The 13,225-nt window shown below is 41.5% G+C and overlaps 1 protein-coding gene across 5 annotated transcripts in view; it reads right to left on the bottom strand.

Moving 5' to 3' along the window:
• Positions 1–13,225, bottom strand: part of drp2 (dystrophin related protein 2) — a 171,481-nt gene that overhangs the window by 56,718 nt on the left and 101,538 nt on the right. For all 5 annotated transcript variants that reach the window (XR_013295678.1, XM_077578695.1, XM_077578698.1 and 2 more), the window contains 2 exons: positions 10,383–10,539; positions 734–854 (listed from right to left, as the gene is read on the bottom strand). Coding sequence is in view for 4 of the 5 variants with exons in the window: in XM_077578695.1 (XP_077434821.1) it covers positions 734–854; positions 10,383–10,539 (278 nt within the window). In the remaining variant the exon portion in view is untranslated. The remainder of the gene's footprint in view (positions 1–733; positions 855–10,382; positions 10,540–13,225) is intronic.

The raw sequence follows: 13,225 nt of genomic DNA, 5'->3' as shown, positions 1-13,225 counted from the left end.
ACTCCAACTCAATTTGTATGCAAGTCTGTACTAACCTACATTTAAGTCATGATTACGGTTTATAGTAACACACATCGAGGACATCCATGCATTTTCTTTCACTATTTCAGGATGGGATTTAGTGGAGCAGCAACCAAAAGCAGAGAAACCCAGAAGACGTCCTTCTCCCAAGCCACTTCGTCCAGTACGTATCCCAGATGACTGAGTTTCTCACAAGATTTATCACAATGAGAATTTTGGAGCAAAAGAAAGAAAGAAAAGAAAAAAAAAAGATAAATGATCACCAATTTGATCAGAAGATAGACCGATCCACTTGTATATTTTCTGTACAGTTGAGCCCTAATTCTTGCGTGGGATTGTTAAAATTCAAGTATAATTGAAATGTATTAGGAAAAAAATAATTACACTTAATCGCTAAAAATAATCCCAGAAATGCTGACACCCCAAACCACAAAATTATTTAAAAATACTGCATTGTGAAACTAAATGGGGGGGAATCGGACTGTGTATTTATTTTTTTATTTTTTTATAACTTGTCTACGACCCACTTTTCGGTCCTGACCCAACACTTAATTAATCAACAGCATTAGGATAAATGTCACTGGAACACTTTGACCCAGGAAAAGGTTGCTTTAAGTGAAAAAAACACGCCCCGTGAGGTCAATTGTGCACCTTGACAGACAGCAGCACGCGTCTTCTGTATACTTTGTCTCTAACAGCGAAGGGAGCTGACCTTTGCCTTCTGCCAGCGTCTCCTCCGGTTCCTGGAACGGATGCTGAGCCAGGAAGGACTGAGCAGACTCCAACACCGAGTAGATGAACGGCCCTCGAGACTTGACATCCTCCATGAACGCCTGGTGAGAGAAGCAAAAGCCAGCCTAAGTAAAAGAAAGAAACGGAGGAAGCCGTTTCTGGGCAAATCGACAACCTCTGACCAGACATGTGAGCGATGGCGAAGAAACGGCGCCTTGTTTATAAAAGATTCCGTTACAAGCCCAGTGTAGAGATTTGCAGAGCCTTCAGACAAACTCGACCAATAATCCTTCACAGTGAGAAAAAAAAAACGAAGTGAGTTTGGCTTGGAATGTTCTGTAATTCAAACAAGTTTTATGTCAGCCATCTGTTACAGTATTTACTCCCAGGAAGTCAATGCTAGTGATGCATCGCCAGTCGGAAAGCATCACCTAAGGAGAAAAAGCAAGATATTTACAGTCCTTACAAGCACACCCGAATGCACCATTAAGCAAGCAAGTGGATTGAGGCGCACACACACACACACCGACTGATATCTGGCAGGTACCGGGCCGGGCTGTGGATCATTTGGTACTGGGCCAATAGAAAGAGGAGTTGTCACAGTTTTGATGCCCAATAAATTAAGTGGACACACGGGCAGAAATTCCCTGTTTGTATAAACCATTTGTCATTTAGCTTAGTTTTGCAGTGGCATTTATTGACAGTAAGGAAAGGCTTTAAAAAAATTTTTTTTTTAAAAGGTTTATTAACAATACATGGCAAGTGAAACTGGGGAGATCGAGCCTATTCCCGCAGACTACACCCTGGACTGGTCGCCAGTCAGTCAGACAGACAGACAACCTTTCGCACTTGAGTTCACACCATCACAAGAGTGAGAATTGAAAGCATCCTACCAAATGATCCAGGACAACACCAGGGACTCTCATTTCCCCCGTTATTGCTCAACTGTGAAACCCGGAAAGTGTTCCTTCCCACTTTTAATGGAATTAAAGCTTTGCAAGTGTTGCTGGTAGCCCCGGTACCATCGTTTAGTGTGAAAAGGTTTGGACGCCATCATTCATTTGCAACATCAGAGGAAATCAGAAATGTTTCCAAGGACCCACTCATAATACTCATGCCCATTAAAGTGGAAGTCAAACCACCCCCAAACCCATTATTATTATTTATTTATTTTTTTTAACAATAATACTATGTTCTATGCAGCCCCACTAGTCTAAATATGGGATCCTGGTTGATCTTATGTTTGATTAAATTTTTTTTATTCATGTCAGGTGGCGGCCATTTTGCCACTTGCTGTTGATTGAAGATGACATCAATGTTGCTCAGGTCTCAACCAACAACCAATCACAGCCCAGCTTAAAAACAAACAACCCCCCCCCCCCAAAACCATTATTATTATTATTTTTATTTTTTTTTTTTAAACAATAATACTATGTTCTATGCAGCCCCACTAGTCTAAATATGGTATCCTGGTTGATCTTATGTTTGATTTAATTTTTTTTATTCATGTCAGGTGGCGGCCATTTTGCCACTTGCTGTTGATTGAAGATGACATCAATGTTGCTCAGGTCTCAACCAACAACCAATCACAGCTCAGCTTCAAAAAAAAACAAAACTGGTGAGCTGTGATTGGTCGTTGCCTGAGCCCTGAGCAACATTGTCATCTTCAGTCGACAGCAAGTGGCAAAATGGCCGCCAACTCATATTCCAAAAATGTAATATTAATCATATCATATTTAGACTAGTGAGGCCACATATAACATATTATTGTCAAGAATTTTTTAAGATTGACTTTCACTTTAAACATAACTTATTCTATAAGACCCATTGTTTGTGGTTAGGTCTGGAATGTATTCTTTTATGTGCCGGTTACAGATGGTCTGATCCCTGTTATAAAAGCATCATAGTGCTCAATACAATTTCTTCAGATGAGGAATACCAGATGAGAGCCAAACACACACCAGAAAGACATCAGCAGCAACTTTTGAGCACAGAAGTTACTTAAAGGGATCAGAGGGGTTCGCGTGGCAGGATTCACGTGGGATTACATTGCAGTGCGCTCGTGCTGGGAGCCCAGAGAAGAGCTCAGAAAGCAGTCGGAATCCGCTGGGGAAAGTCGCGCAGCCGGCCTGCTGGCACAAAAGAGTCAATTAAACGGCAAGAAGGCGGCTCGGCTGGAACTGCGCTCCACAGCGGTCCAAAAGCCGAGCGGGAGCTGTGCGGGAAGACACGCGGTCGCGCCGGCGTCACGGGCCTGCCCGGAGCCGTGATCGACGGTCTCATTCTTAATAACGCAGCTTTGTCCACTTCTGCAATCAAGGGATTTCATTTTATTCAAATAATGTCATGAAGGTGAACTGCATGTGCTTCAATTTCTGTTACACAAGTCTTTAATTCATCGAACATTTTAGATCCAAGGAGAATTATATTTTCAAGGATTAACGAGTATGGGCTCGTGATTGGTTTCAATAGAGTAGAGATGATGCTATTTGCAGATAAATGGCACTTGTCATTTTCTGACATATTATTTTTTTGGGGACAGGCTTTTCATAGGATTTATTTGGTTTTGCAAGGTTAGGAAACATAACATCGAATAATGTCGTGATAGGCAGTCTGCTTGAAGGCGGGTCAAGCAGCCTTATTTCAAGGTATTGGTACCATTTTTGGGTTCTGTGGGGCTTTTGTTTGTTATGGGTGTCCTTGTTGTTTTTGTCTGTGATTGGTGTTTTTTGTCTTGTGTTCCTTTTTTTTTTTTTCTTTCTTTTTTTTTCAGGAGAGCTCAGTATTGTTCATTCGATTTGACATCATCATTGCTCTCCTTTTTTAAAAAAAACAAATAAATTAAAAAAAATTAATAAATGTTTTTATTTTTTTATTTTTATTTATTATTTTTAGATATATATACATATATATACATATACACACATATATATATATATATATATATATATATAATTTTTTTTTTTGTATGTAGGTGAGTATATGTATGTGCGTGTGTGTGTGTGTGTGTGTGTGTGCGTGCGTGCGAGCGTGTGTGTATTCATCAGTTCACCTAAAGCCCATTAAAAAAAATCCCATACTAATCATATAATATAATAATAAATTGCTAAATGCAGAAACATCAATGTAAGTTATCACGATGTAGTGGCTCTCGCTAACAGACAGAATTAAGTAACCGGAATTAGGTTAAAAAATTCTATATACGTAGACCATGTTTCTATAAATTTTGATATTTGGTTTTTATTTGAGGCAGATATTTTTTCCATTAAAATGTGATTTATGAGGAGGTTAGACCATTGGTCGATATTCAGAGTTTGTTTATTTTTCCAGTTGTCTTGTGTTCCTGATTTCTCCTCTTGTCTTGTTATGTGTCTTCCCTTCCCCAGGTGTCTCTCATTAGTGTTGGTGTATTTCGGCCCCGGTCCAGACGGAGGCAAAGCCGGCTTGGTTCCTCAAACAAATCTTGTACACACAGAAGCATTTCAAGACTTGCATGTGTCCAAAAGAAGACGCTGAGGACGGCTGGTTTAACGGCTGTAATGTACATGCCGAGTCATGGAGTGGCGCTGTAGCGCAGCCACAGGGAGTTAACGGATAGCGTAGAAGAAGAATCAGCGAAGAAGACGAACACTTTTTTTTTCTTACTTTATTGCGATCTACAGACACGGCTATCCGCCATTGTTGTTGACAGAGTGACAGAGAATTGGCGCATACGTCATCAATCTGCGACAATGTGTCGTCATCGACCTGCGACCATTACGTCATCACTGGAGGAGCATCCTGCATATAATGTCGAGATGGACGCGTACGGGGCGCGTTTTGAAATTTTTCCACTCTGGAGCCCGGTTTCAAAAGTGATCGGTTTCGCAATTTATTATTATATTATATTAGTATGGGATTTTTTTTTAATGGGCTTTAGGTGAACTGATGAATACACACACACTCGCACGCATGCACGCACACACACACACGCACATACACATGCTCACCCACATACAAAAAAAAAAAATATATATATATATATATATATATACATATATATGTGTGTATATGTATATATATGTATATATATTTAAAAATAATAATAATAATAATAAAAAAAACATTTATTACATTTTTTTTTAATTTATTTGTTTTTTTAAAAAAAGGAGAGCAATAATGATGTCAAATCGAATGAACAATACTGAGCTCTCCTGGAAAAAAAAAAAATCAAAAGTGATCGGTTTCAAGCTCCGAAACCGCGCCATCGCGTGGACGAACGGCCTCAACGGTAAGGAACTTGTGAGGATACATTGAAACTGGCTTTCGTGTGGACGGAGCCTTAGTCTGTTGTTTGGCCTATGTTATGTGTGGAGGTTCGTGTGTCAGGTCATATGTCAGCCATAGCCACAGCCAAAGTCATAGCCACTCCACGGCAAGTCAAGTCAAGGCAAATCAGGTCCTGTCATGTTACGCTCGTTCCAGTCATGGCGACCAGTCCACTCGCATCCCGTCCAGTCATGGCGACCAGTCTACTCACGCCCCGTCCACCCATGGCGACCAGTCTAATCACGTCCCATCCAGTCATGGTTGTCTGCTCACCTTTCTCCTTATGGCTAATAAAAGTAGCGCACGTTGCACTTAATTCCCGTTTCCATGCATTTGGGTCATCCACTCACTTTCCATCATGACAATTGGTACTGGCGACAGCGGTGGATTTCAGTATCAGCTGCCCTCTTGTGGGCATTTTACGATCAGGAACTTAGAAATTCGAAGAATAGAAGATTGACATAAACTTCATGTCATTTTATGGAAATATGCTATACAGACGCTCCCCTACTTACGAACATTCGAGTTACGGACAACGGTACATACGAACATGTCAAGAAATGTTCGGAAAGAGATGCTGTAAATTAGATTTTGTATTGCGCGCCTTTTTCCGAGTACTGTAGCGCTTCTTTCCGCCGCTAATACCGCCGCTTGGCGCTGTGAGAGCTCACCCAGGCTCAGCAACGTGTCGAGGAGGAGGAAGAAGAAGAAACGCCTGTCGCTCATAGATAAAGCCATCGCACTCTTCGAGCAGCAAGACCCAAATATTGAACGTTGCACAAAAGGTTGCAAATCAATTGAATGATGCCATACGGTGCTACCGCATCGTTTATGACGAAAAAAGAAGAAAACTGTGCAATCGTCGTTAGATCGCTTCTTTCGGCCAGTTTCTAGTAAATCCTCCAAGGAAGATACTCATCAACCCTCATCTTCTTCTCCGCGACCCTCAACTTCTTCCTACATTGAAGTTACGGAGGAGGAAGTAACTTTTGAAGCCCATTCCAGCGACGACGAAGAACCTCTCATGATATAAAATCCTCCTCTTCCTCCTCCATCATCTCCTTAAGCATCGAGTACATCTTCCAAAAGTAAGTTAAACTTCATTTTATTTATCTTATTACGTACATGTACATACTGTGTGTGTCTCTCGCGCTCTCTCTCTAACATACGTAGTACAGTACTGTACGTATTCTCTTTAAACATAAATTATAATACAAAATATAGCACTGAAGCAATTTCAAATTCACCTTACGAACGATCGCTCGGAACGTAACTCGTTCGTAAGTTGGGGAGCGTCTGTATTGGGATATTTAGGTCTTTCTTCAAAATGATCTGTCATTGATTTTTTGTGACTTGTGACTAGTACTAAGAAAAAAAAAGTGGTATTGAATAGATTATTTGGAATTTGAGCGTTATAGAATAAAACACAAATGTTCAATTTACTGAAACGTATACTTACGAGGACCAAAATCAGATAAATTGTTATTCCCCCCCCCCCCCCCCCCAGAGCTCTATGGAGAAATGTGTGATTCATAGCGGCTACTACTGCTGCACTTGTCGAGCTACTAATATAACTCAGGTTGGTACTGTGTTTTGTTTTGCAACTCGTTTGAAAGCTATGCCAATTCTCTTTCAGCTGTAATGATGTTGTGGCTGAAGTGCTCCCATGCCGATCACACCGAATCTTCAACACATACAATGAAAGAATGACAATTAAGGGCAGAGCATTTACATGCCAGCGCAAACCTTGTGCAGTCACAAGCGGTGCGTTTCAATATCAGCCCGGCAAGCTTGATAAACGGCAGGTGATGAGATTCCAACACAAAAAGCCCAAATGAAACGGCAGCTCGCAGCAGCCAGCGCCGAGGAAAATAGCAAATAAACGCCTCAAATTTGAGAGCTGTCGCGTTAGATAAGATTCCCCGAGCAAATCATGGAGACAAACCTTCCTCCCTCACACAAACAAGCAAACCAATTCCCTCCTCTACCTCACATCATTTTCCATTTTTTTTATTGCTTACCCTTCATCCTGCCTGGTTCCCCATTGTCTCCATCTTCTCTCTTTGCAGTCTGACCATGAGGCGGCTGATCCATGGATTCCTAGACCTGCTGCCTTGTTAAAACTTTAATACCGGCTAAATTTCACACTCCGAGGCCTCACTTTCGCTTGAAAAAACATTAAGAGCCTTCAGATCAGATTAGGATGAATTATGCACAGTGTAGAACATTTCCGAGGCAGGAAACGACTTCAATGACTTCATCTTAACATGTTGCCGGCATCGCGTTTACTCCTCACTGTGGACGGCGGCCCCTCTCTGGGGTCTGTTCACAAAAAAAAGAAAGATGGATTTTCGCTTCTTTTCACACGAGGCACAGAAAGAGTCTGGCGCCCTTTAAGGAGCCGCAAAATCCTCTTCCTCCCCGTTGCACACATTTCCACTCGTCCCAACATTGAGGAAAGGAAAACAAAGCGCTCCCTCACTCTCACAAACGCTTTCTCACCCCAAATCTCCTGCAGGGTTACCCTCAAGGACACATATCGAGCTAACAAACCCCTAAACTAAGACACAAGCAAACACAATTTTGTATTCTTTTCTTAGCACAGACGGGAATCCATCTCCACACACGCACAAAAAAAGACGTTGGGATAAATCCACTTAGGATCAATAATTCACATTTCTTAAAACACGTTAACTCTCCATACGAATCTGGGGTGCAAATTCGCACTGTGCTTTGTTGAGGGAAGTTTCTGAGCAACCAGGCGCCGGCAAAGCTGAGACGTTGCGGATTATAAATCAGGTTGCGCTGAAAATGGGACAGCAAAGGAGCGAGGAGAGGAGAGCAACCCAGACAGGAAGTGAGGAAGCAAAAGCAGTGCTACCGCAAAGACAATGCTTTTGTATCCTCGCTTTACAGCAACGGTGACAAGACAGCCCATGAAATCGTTGAATGACATAAGTGTGTGGAGTTCCACAAGGATCTATTCTTAAGACTCTTGATGTTGGCGGTTATTGAACGTATTCCACTCTAATTATTTACATTTGTGTGCCACTTTCTAGGTTTGACTACACTTTAGCTGCCAGGGATTTGACGTCCCTGTAAATATAAAAATACATAAAAATACTTTATTTTTATTTTTTATAACTTATTGTAGCATTATCTCACATCACATCTGTTATGTTATAATTATTTGGGCTAGGATTATTACTCTTAACTATTTTGCATTGTCAAGATGGATAAATTTGTATTTAGACGCCTTCTCAAAATAATTGTCTGTCATTTTGGGAGATTTTTCAGGAAACAAAAAAATGTAACCATTTGCATCATGAAGAGATGATTAAGGCAAAAAATATTTTTTGCAAAAAAAATGACTTTGGCAATTATTTTAAGAAGGTGACGATTTATTACATAGGATTTGTTGTTTTTCGGTGGTATGCATCCAACTAAAATCAGTTGATTCAACTTCAATCATTCATCCGCAGTCATCAGAGGTGTGCCCCAAGTGTCTGTCCTGGGACCCCTCCTCTTCATCACATATCTCATTCCCACTGGAAATATCTTCCGCAAATGTAACATCCATCTTTATAAATCCTGCGATTTGGTTGGCAACCAGTTCAGGGTTTAACCCGCCTACTGCCCGAAGCCAGCTGGGATAGGCTCCAGCGCTTTTTCGTTTTGGCCGTCAATGTTTTTTTGATGCCGTGGAAGGCGTACGGTTATTATGACGCGTGGTGGCGCCGAGCCCACAGTTTTTTGGTTTCTTTTAACAAAGTGAGCCTGTGGACTTTCAGTTATTTTGTTGCTCTGCCGTCTTTGCTGTCCCGCTGCGCCGTCCATGGCCGGTCAGCCACCGTGTGCCGATCAGCCCACTTTCTCAAACTTAACAGTAACAAAACTGATTTCCCCCAAATGATTTTCCCTCCATCTGCACATGCCAAAACTAACATCTTCCCTATTACCACTGACAATTCCCCCATTTACGCCTCTACCCCGGTTAAGAGTCTGTCATCCTCAACAGCAGCCTATCATTTAACGCTCACATAAATAACATCACACGGTCCGCATCCTACTTCCATCTCCGCATTATTAATCACATTCGCCCGTCCCTCATTCCCCGTTCCACTGCCATCTCCATTCACAGCAATTTCCCTCTTTTTAGTCTCCCTCACAAATCCCTCCATAAACTCCAACTGGTCTATAATTCAGCTGCTTGAATCATTACAAGAAGCGGCTTTTTCCCCTCACATCGCCGGATTTTTACAACAGCTCAACCGACTGCCAGTTACATTTAGAATACATTTGGAAATCCACGTGCTCACGTTCAAGGCCAACCGCAACATTGCCCGGCCAAACCTGTCCCACTTATCGATCTACAAGTGTTGCTTGTGCAAGTTACAACACGGACGCTATTTCTAAGATTGTCCGCGCTGTTTTGCTTTTCTTGCTAGCTCAACGGACTTTGCCAAGGCAAAGCTTTGTGGTGGTTTGGCTTTGCCACATTTTTTGCCAGAAAGTCAAAGCAAAAATGAACGCTCCGAAAAACTTTTGAGTCAGGTCATTCACATCTCAAGGCACCACTGCACAAAAGAAAATGGCATTTAAAAGTCGATTGATATTTCCCCCATTGTTGTGCAAGGACATTTGATCAAATGTTTAACCTGTGATGTGCGTTGTGGTTTTGTGTAAAGCGCTATTTCAAAAAGCTACTTAATAAAGTGTTAATCTGGGCACTTTTGTAAAGTCGAAAGCCAAGATGTCCTTGCGATATGCGGTATCTTTTAATATTATCAAATTGTGAGAATGTTCCGCCGACCGCTGGACAATAAACACATTCAAATCTTATGATAAGAGAAGCTGCGAGGGTCGTCTATCTTGAAACTCCGACTCATGACAATCATGAATCAACCCCTTGATGCTGCTCTGCAAAAACATTAAACAGATCATAATATTGTTAGACCCCTCCCCCCCCCCCCTTCCGTACCATCCGTCTTCGACTGGAACCAATTTACCATAGACAATGTCGATATAAATGGCAGCGCAATCACACGCATCACACAGATCATAGCACATGACCCCGGGAACACCCTCAATCCATTTTCACACTAAGCAAACAGAAACGCGCTTAAAAGTGGAAAGGGCCACTCAGCGGGACGTGTCCTCGCCGCCACACTTCCATTAAGCCGCAACGCCCACTGAATACATCTCGCTGTATTTTTGTGTAAATCTATCACAGTGCGGTCACGAAATCCCCCTCGAGGCACAATAGACACTCGAATCATTGGATTGTGTGCAGGATGGTGTGAAAAGGTGTTCGGTATTACCTGGTGGAACTCCCTCTGGTGCTGCACGGCCCCCACGTCGCCTCCTATGGGCAGCTGCTCCGACAGCTCCTCGTCCTTGGCTGTCAGCCATTCGATGATCTCCTGCAGGGAGAGCTGCAGCTTCCCACTGTTGTCCGAGATGGCCTCTATTCGCACCCTGCCCACGCGCGCACACAGACAACATTTGGGTTACTTTCTTCGACTTCTTCTTGATCAAGGTGTGCCCACTTAAAAAAAAATCTCGTGCACATTCAGTGGAAATCTATCTTGGATGAGCATAACATCACGGAGGTTTTCCAGGTAGTCTTTAGCAGCCCTGTAAGGAATTGTTAAGCTAACGACACTGGATGTGCGTCTTGTTCTTTTGGACTCGACTGCAGCATTCGATTGGGTGGACCTCAAGTATTCTGTTGGCTCAAGTCGTTTGCAGCACCAGGTTGGCATTAGTGGTAGCGCTTTTGTTTTCTCTGCACCGCTGTCTCATGGCGTGCCACAGGGTTCTATCTCGGGGCCCCTGCTATTTTCATTTGTAACCCCTGGGTTCCCTCTTTTCACTGCTACGCGATTGATAGTTTCTTTTTTAAGGCCACCTCTGTCCTGTCTGGATGAAATCAAGGCCAAGATGGCACTGAATTATCAACTCTTGGAGTTCGAACTTTGACGGTGATTTTAAATTGGACTGGCAAATTTGATTGGAGCTGTTTTTTTCCTCGGGCGTCTTGTTTTTTTTTGTATACCAAAAGTAGAGATGCAGATGATACTAAAATGTACAATACTTAACTGTATTTATACAGCCCTGAATCAACAAAGAAGTACTATACCGGAAAGGGGGGGGGGGGGGGGTATAGTACTGTACTAGTTTTTGTTTAGAAATAGTTTAAAATGGTGCATAGCTAAAGCTTCATTCCTTTGTTTGTTATTCATTCCTTGATGCGTTAAATGCTTTCAATTTTAATTGTATTTAATTCAGTGATTCATTTGCATACCAGTAGAGGGAGCTCACATACCACTATTGGGTGCAAGTGAGAAATAACACAACCCCCTCCCCCCCACACACATATATATTTTCTTTTTAGTTTTTTACTATTCCGAAAGTCCATCATTTTTTTGGTCCATTACAAATGAATACTATTAAAATTAAGGGAAAAAATAAAACTCTAATACTCGTGTTTTTTAGAGTGTATTTGCCTGTTGTGAGATCAATTAAGTGTTCCTTGTTTTACGCAGGCTAATCACAGTGTAGTGAGGATAAATAATTCATTCATAAGTAAGTAATTCATTAGCTAAGCTGACACTTTGTTATTGTTGCCAGCAAAAAAAGATAAGTGTTTTTTTTTTCCTCCAATTATTATTAGCATCTTTAATTACACTTTGAGAGGGCATAGAAAATGGATGGATGGCTGAATCTTTAATTACCACGAACCCAGCATGTCTTGTCAATAAGCAAAGTGTTGCTTTCGAGCTGCAGCTGGCAATAAAAGGGACATTAAAGAGACATTAGAGGCGTGAAAACATCCAAGTGTTTCATTTTCACACCAGAAGCCAGCACACTCCAGCACTATTATGATCTCACATCCCCTTTCACCAGCACTATCACCAGGATGAGCCAGAATGAAAGTCAGTCAGAAAAAAACAAAAAAACATAGATGAAGTCATTTGTATTCATCAAATATAGCCACACAAAGATGTCACAGATGTACAGTACAAGAGGGCATATGGCGGCGAGGTGTCGCCATTTGTGTCGTCAGATCTGTGTAAGGAGTCCAGAAAGAGGCTTTTTCTTCCACGTGTAGCATTAGCACGCGTAGCATTAGCACGCGTAGCATTAGCACGCGTAGCATTAGCACGCCTTCATCAGCGGGTTCACTTCAGTTCACATTAGCGAGCGGAGAAATGCAAAGTGTAAGGCATTTTTTCTGCAAACTGAATTTGGCACACACGAGAGACTCGGAATTACCTCAAAGATGCCGGCGGGAGGGCGGGAAAGATTGGTACACGGAAAGAGAGTGGGCAAGTATGAAAAGATTAGAATTAATTGATTAGGTAATAATTAGGTACGCTGAAAGCAAGATAACAAGACTCTTGCTTGATTGACATTGACAGGGAGATATTCCCTTATTTAATATCATAAAATGCTTCATGCAGGGGTTTGTAGGTTAAATATTCAAATATATTCAGTATAAACAAAAATACATTTAATGAGTACTTACCAGTGCAAAAAAGATGCAAATACATTCCATGCATCCTACATTACAAATAATGTATCTACAATTCATATGTCCTACAGCACATGCAAATTATGGGTTTCATTTATTTATTTATTTATGGTTGGTTTATTGGTCCTCAGCCGGTTTAATGGAAAGACTTATTTCGACTGAACGACAATGAAGCAAATACAACTCATTATGTTGTATGTACATTATTAAACAAAAAAAAGTGCAATTTATGCAGAAAGTGCGTGGGAATGCTGAAAGCTGAACGCTAATAAATGCATGTGGGATGCTTGTGAAATGCTTATGAAGTAAATGGAAAGATAAGAAAATGACTCATTATTAATTGTAGCTGGGATGATAAAAACTGCATTAACGCTAAGGAGCTTCAAGCGGGAATCGATTCCCGCGACGACCTCCCGGTTACTTGACAATGCGCTTGACCAACTTTGCCACTGAGCAGTAGCAGAGAGCTGCTAACGACGACGAGTTGTATTTATGCTAGTGGGCACGTCAAGTAGGACTTAGGAAAAGTTAAATTTCAGTCCCATTGAAAATGAATGAGGAAAAGTTGATATTTAACGTTAAATTGTGTGAATACTGTAAGATAAGATAAGATAAGATTCATTGATT

Source organism: Vanacampus margaritifer, chromosome 10, assembly GCF_051991255.1.
Source record: "Vanacampus margaritifer isolate UIUO_Vmar chromosome 10, RoL_Vmar_1.0, whole genome shotgun sequence".
In the NCBI taxonomy this organism is placed as follows: Eukaryota; Metazoa; Chordata; class Actinopteri; order Syngnathiformes; family Syngnathidae; genus Vanacampus; species Vanacampus margaritifer.
The sequence above is the reverse complement of the archived record's forward strand: the minus strand, read 5'-3'. Positions and strand labels throughout refer to the sequence as shown.